Source organism: Pinus tabuliformis, chromosome J (assembly GCF_031772625.1).
Source record: "Pinus tabuliformis cultivar Carrire ecotype Pingquan chromosome J, CPIR1, whole genome shotgun sequence".
Taxonomy (NCBI): Eukaryota; Viridiplantae; Streptophyta; class Pinopsida; order Pinales; family Pinaceae; genus Pinus; species Pinus tabuliformis.
In genome coordinates, this window is record NC_142295.1 from 1,114,209,567 (window position 1) to 1,114,216,494 (window position 6,928).

The following is a 6,928-nucleotide window of genomic DNA, read 5'->3' on the forward strand; positions in this document are numbered from 1 at the left end:
AAGATCTTTGATATAAAGTAGAGAAGCTTTGTCCATTTTTTCACCCCTTTTCCACTCAGCCTTAACATGATTCAGAATCTTTTCACGACCATTTGCAGGCTTTCTCTCGCGTTTTCATGGCTTTCTCTCTTCTCCAACAGACCTTGAGTCTTTAATTGAGGCAGAGGGTTTTACTGCAGTAGACGTTGAATATTTAATTCTCTCTTCTCCAATAGACCTTGAGTCTTTAACTGAGGCAGAGGATTTTACTACAACAGACGTTGAATATTTAACTCTCTTCTGTAATAAACCTTGAGTCTTTAATTGAGGAAAGGGTTTTACTTCAGCAAACGTTGAATCTTTAATTCTCTCTTCTCCAACAAACCTTGAGTATTTAATTGAGTCAGAGGGTTTGACTACAGCAGACGTTGAATCTTTAATTGTGGCAGAGGGTTCTACAACAGACAACTTTGATTCAATGCCAGAGCGTAGGGTTTTATGGATTGGACAGTAAACCAATGGTCTCATCTTTTATTGCCATAAACAACTAAATTCCTCTGATTGCAGCCAGCATTAAATATTTAGGAGAGTTTGAGTCAATGTAGATACATGTACAACACACGTTAAGTGCTGAACACGCTAAACACACAACACTCTATGAATTGTCAGAACAGTTAACTACCTTCAAGCAGATCTGCAAACTAGATTATCTGTATAAAATAATGTTGTTGGGCTCAAGGTTCTGAAATGGTATTTAACTGCTGAAATGAAGAAAACAATGAATGAACCAAATCGTATTTCAACAAATTATTCGCCGATCGAATCTAATGGACAAATTTCCAAGATTTTTTCCCCGATTCGAGCGAATTTGGTAACTATGTTTATAATCATAATAAATGACAAACATATTACAGAGCAAAAGATTGAAGGAAAGGATGATTTAAAACACAAAAGAATGACCATATGCAAAATTTAACACTTTCTGCTTCAGGGGAGGCACTGTTATCTGTTAGGTGGACTGGAATACACATAAATACACAGAATAATGTTGAACTTTTAGAAATGACAGTCCCAAGTCTAAAAATAAAAATACAATATGATCGTTTTATCTGGCTCTCAGACAGGTTTTTCTTTCTGGGACAGATACTGCTTCAGTTGCATGGTATGCATAGCCATTTATCAATCTGAGCGTGATCATTTACCATACAAAGAAGCGATCTTATACCATTATAGTGAAAGAGACCATGCGAGTTTTTTACGGTTAGAGAGAGACGAATACCTAATCATTCTAAACCGTTTTTTCTTTTTATTCATTAACTTATTTCAGTTGTGGATCAACGATGAAAATTCTTTCAATTGTCTAACACATAAATCCACGATGCAGAATAGGACAGGGTGGCTGGGGGAATTCATTTCAAAGGGAAACACAGTACCACGTAACTAGCCAAGTGTGCAAAGTTTTAAAAAAAATCCTACCTTAAAATCTTAAAAAAACTATATAATTTATAGTTAAATGTATTTTAATTTCCAAATTTATTAATTATTGAAGGGTGCAAAATTTTTATCTGACATATATTTATCATTGGAAATGACAGTCGCAAGTCAAAAAATCAAAATACAATATGATCATTTTATCTGGCTCTCAGATAGGTACTGTTTTCTCGGGTAGGTACTGCTTCAGTTGCATGGTATGCATAGCCATTTATCAATCTAAGAGTGATCATTTACCATACAAAGAAGTGATCTTATACCATTATAGTGAAAGAGACCATGCGAGTGTCTTACGGTTAGAGAGAGACGAATATGTGATCATTCTAAACCATTTTTTCTCATTATTTATTAACTTATTTCAGTTGTGGATCAACGATGAAAATTCTTTCAATCGTCTAAAACACAAATCCAGGATGCAGAATAGGGCACGTAGGCGGCTGGGGGAATTCATTTCAAAGGGAAACACCTTACCCCGTAATTAAACATATTATATAATGATAAATATATCTCACATAAAAAATTTGCACCCTTCACTAAATTTGGAAATTAAAATATATTTAACTATATATTATATAGTTTTTTTTTTAAGTAGGAAATTTATTTAAAAACTTTGCACACTTGGCTACTTAATAAATTTGGAAATAAAATACATCAAATTATAAATTATATATATTTTTTTAAGATTTTAAAGTAAGAAATTTATTTTAAAATTGTAAACCTTTTTGACTAGTTTATTTATTTTTAATATGTGAACACTATAAAATAACTACAATAATTTTTTTTTTTTTTAGTTAAGACTACCTAACTACCACGGCGGATTTGAAACGGTGTACTTATCGCAAGGAGTCCCTTAAGAGCGCACCCATTCACCATCAATCCAAAACCCGTGAGCCTACAATAATTTTATTATAAATTATATAATTTATTAAAAAATTACAAATTTATTTTAAAATGAGAAATTTTGTCCAATTTTTAGACCTTAATATATAAACTATTAAATAATACAATAATTTTATAAAAAATGAAAAATGTAATAATATTTATAAAAAAAATTGACTAATTTATAAGCTATTAAATTATACAATCTTATAAAAAATCAAATTTTCAATAATTATAGTTTCTATAAAATTTTCACTTCTTAAAGTAAAATAAAAAGGGAAAATAAGGCATCCACAAAATTTAAGCCTTTGGGAAAAGAAAAAAAAAATCCTCGTAATTATTACTTCGACAAAATAAATTTGACATCGCAGCTATATTTCGTAAGCAGACCGGTCGTAATTATTACTTTTACAATATATAGAAACGACAAAATAAATTTCACATCGCAGCTATATGTCCTAAGCAGACCGGCCTCATTTTTTTCCATTAAGAAAAAAACACTGTTTTTTATATATAGAGATAAAGAACAGTATATCCCGAGCATATACATTTTTACTCCAATTTGTTTTGTTGTTCTGTTGAGTACCAATCCATACATTTATGCCAACTTATATATTTCTAATATAACTTCCTATGTACCAGGAGAAAGGCCTCATTTACTGTGCATCAAACGACTATATTTTATTAACAGAACTTTGTTACTGCAAAATGCAATACCATGAAAATTGAAGTAATGCAAAATCCTGAACCACAACCACAGCGCCATAAACTTGGTGATTACAACGTTTTGTTTTCACTAATTGAAAAACTGATAGTCGAACTATCAGACTGCTCCATTGGATTGAAAAATAGAAGATTCAGGTTAATCTTAAGTATGACAATAAATTGTTTGTAGATTCAGGCTAGTGGAAGATTTCGCAATTACAGCGCCATATAATCCATTATTACAGTATTTTATTTTCATTAATTAAAAAGTAGAGAAATCTAAACCGATTGTAAATTCGGATCATCGGAATGCTCAGCTTCACAGCCACGGACGTCTCGCAAAGCCAGCGTCTCCATCGGCAGGCTTTCCAAATGACTTATGATTTCCGATTCCGACGCATTGGCATTTAAGTTTTCGAGTTCGATAATTTTGCGAAGTAGCCCTTTGTTTGTTCCGATCTTAGCGCGGTTGTCGGAGTCGTTGGCCAAGATTTTCAACATCCGTTTCCCCAGCACACTGAAATACGAGTAATTATACTCGTCTGACAACAGGCCCTGGTACTTAGTCCGGTGAATTCCACTATGATTTCTATCATACACCAAAGAGTTTATGGATTGCATGGACTCAGGAATGGCCATCACCCGAATGCCATTTCGGGGTATCTCCACCAATTTGCAGATGATCTCTCCAGCCGCTATTCGAATCTCCTGCTCCTGAGGTTTCTCCCAATTCAGCAACTCGATCAGCCTCTCCAGCACGCCTGCCGTTGTTCCCAACTTCTCTGAACGAAGCCGGTCTGACTTCAGAAGCGTGGATAGTAGTCGAGCACCCTCCAGTACTTGTTCATCATCATCGATGGACTGCAGCAGCTCCACGCTGTATGACAGAAAATCCATCTTCAACCCGTCGAAAACGCTTCCGTTGATGCACCGACAATATGTATCATAGAAATAACACAGAACCGTGTTGAACTGAGAATGGTCGAAGCCATCGTCTTCTAACGCGCAGGACCACTTTTGTCCTACGGCACAAGAGAATATAAATTTAATCGGAAAATCCGAAATGGAATGTAACTTTCCGTGGAATGTTGATGTTGCGTGGTTGGGCTGGAGAATTCGCGAGAACGCGAGGTACATGACAACAAATCCCAACAGAGTCAGAAACGATTCCACTATGGACAGGCAGTAGAAAAGATTGAGAGCCAGATCTCGATTCATATTATCGCCGCGCCCGTAGTCTTGGTTGGATATACGTATGGCAGACAAGGACATGCATGCACTGGCCGAAGCTTCCTGTATCGTGAGCGAATATAGTTTTATGAATGTGAGCCCGGAATGGGGAGACCATGACCGTCTGGTCGCCAGCTCGCCTGGTCGGCATAAGATGCGAAGACCCTCTACCACTAACATTACGCTGACGAACCAGAAGTCTATACTTTTTAATGATTGTGAGAAGCCTCCAAGCAGAACGACAGTAGCCCAAATGAAGTTCATCGTTCCAAGCGTGCTCGCTGCCTTCTCGATAAGAGCTAGCTTGAAGGCGAAGTTTCTCAATTTCTTGTCCAGAGAGGTCTCCTTTTCAGTCAGTCGATGAGAGCCGGACTCTATATCTTCGGACGATTCTGCCATCCCGTTCTATTCCAAAGGAGGAACAGTATATGACAGTAGTGGGCACGACCGGCTGCCGGAGGTGGATTCAGACGATGGAAATTATTCCTGAAACTATGCAGAATCCTATTCAGTTGTATCCATCTCCCCCAAATTGAAATGTATGAGATGCATGAGTCACTAATATATAATATCCCCGTATACTGTTCACGCGATTGAGAAAGTGTTTTAAATTTGATTGACGGACTTTGTCTTGTGTTTTAAATTTGATTGACGGACTTTGTCATGTACTTGGATGTGGCTATGTGTTTGCAAATTAAAATTGAGAAAGATGTAGTCATAGTCATTGGCTACCCAATCCCTTCTGCCACATATGATCATGTCTTGATTGGATCTAGTTGCGTGAAGCTGTCAACAATTTCGTGTTACTTGAAGCGCAGACTGGTCACTGAACAAAATATTTTCATTTTCAGAGTACTGTAACCAGGCCATTGTTGTCAGCGTTTTTAGTTGGAATCTTTCTGCGTTGAAGCTGTCAACAATTTCGTGTTTCTTGAAGCGCAGACTTGCTCACTGAAACAAAATATTTTCATTTTCAGAGTACTGTAACCAGGCCATTGTTGTCAGCGTTTTTAGTTGGAATCTTTCTGCGTTGACGCTGTCAACAATTTCGTGTTTCTTGAAACGCAGACTTGGTCACTGAAACAAAATATTTTCATTTTCAGAGTACTGTAACCGCCATTGTTGTCAGCGTTTTTAGTTGGAATCTTTCTGCGTTGAAGCTGTCAACATTTTCGTGTTTCTTGAAGCGCAGACTTGGTCACTGAAACAAAATATTTTCATTTTCAGAGTACTGTAACCAGGCCATTGTTGTCAGCGTTTTTAGTTGGAATCTTTCTGCGTTGACGCTGTCAACAATTTCGTGTTTCTTGAAACGCAGACTTGGTCACTGAAACAAAATATTTTCATTTTCAGAGTACTGTAACCAGGCCATTGTTGTCAGCGTTTTTAGTTGGAATCTTTCTGCATGTTAAATGTTTTAAATGGTTCAAATCAACAATCTTAAATTATAGTTTTTATATTCAAAATTTGAATATGTTTTTATTAATATTTTTTTGGTGGGTAACATGATTTTTAAGATGACTAACAGCCTTCGTATTGAGTACTGGTTATTTTAAGTAACTAAATCTTCATTTTTCTTTTTTATATAATATTTTCTGATTATTTAAAATTTAATTAAATTTTTAAAAGATAGTGTAATTATAAATTTTTAAATATATAAAATTTAATGGAAAATTTAAAAACTTGTCTTTTTAAATCGTTGGATATATAAAAATTTAAATATGATTTTTTTGAGTTGAAAATTTAAATTTAAATATGAATTTTTATATAAAGGTAAATTTATTTTTCGTATTTAAAAATTAATATTTTTATTGATTATAAGGGTTATATTTATTAATTAGTGTAGTTGTATAAATGTAATGGTTATTAAAGATGACGGCAATGAAAGAGGTGGTACATTAAGGGGATGAAAAGTATGATAAAATTTTACTTCCATTTGCTATGTCACTCTTTCCTACCCTCCCATCTTATGGCATAAAAATATACTCAAATGTATATTATATTCTTTTTAATTATTTCAAACATTATAGAATTAATAAAAAAATTATTATTATTCCCCATTATTCAAAAATGTCTTCGTCATTGAATTAAATAATTAAATATGATTAATATAAATTAAATAGTTTAAACATTTTTATTCAATTAAATATGATTAATATAAATTAAATAGTTTAAACATTTTTATTCTGAATACAAAATCTGGGTGAGCTAATTACCTAAACTACAATTATTTTTCATTTTGTAGCTTTTCAACTTTTTTATTTTCAATACAAATTCTTGTTGAGCATTTAATTTTCCATTTGATGCCTATATCAAATATTTTTAATTTACTGAAAAATGGTAATCCCAATCTCATTGTTGGATTCTTTCATTGGATTCTTTAAGATTCTTTCATTGGATTTAGGATTCTTTCATTGGATTCTTTTTGTACTCCTGAAATGACGTGATTGAATTCATTTAATGAAATAGATGGAATTATTTCCATCATCTTCTATGGGTTTTCTTTTCATAGATAGAATTATTTCCATCATCTTTTATGGGTTTTCTTTTCTACTCCAAAAATGACCATCAAATTCATTTATGAAATAGATGGAATTATTTTTCTTTCCTATTCCAAAATGATCATCAAATTCATTTAATGAAA

The 6,928-nt window shown here is 33.7% G+C and overlaps 1 protein-coding gene across 1 annotated transcript; it reads right to left on the reverse strand.

Annotated features, from left to right (window-relative positions):
• Positions 1-3,333: 3,333 nt before the first annotated feature.
• Positions 3,334-4,683, reverse strand: LOC149230973 (uncharacterized). The gene has a single exon (XM_089381494.1). It carries the CDS (start codon positions 4,681-4,683, stop codon positions 3,334-3,336), a length of 1,350 nt encoding a protein of 449 aa, XP_089237620.1.
• Between the last annotated feature and the right edge of the window lie 2,245 nt (positions 4,684-6,928).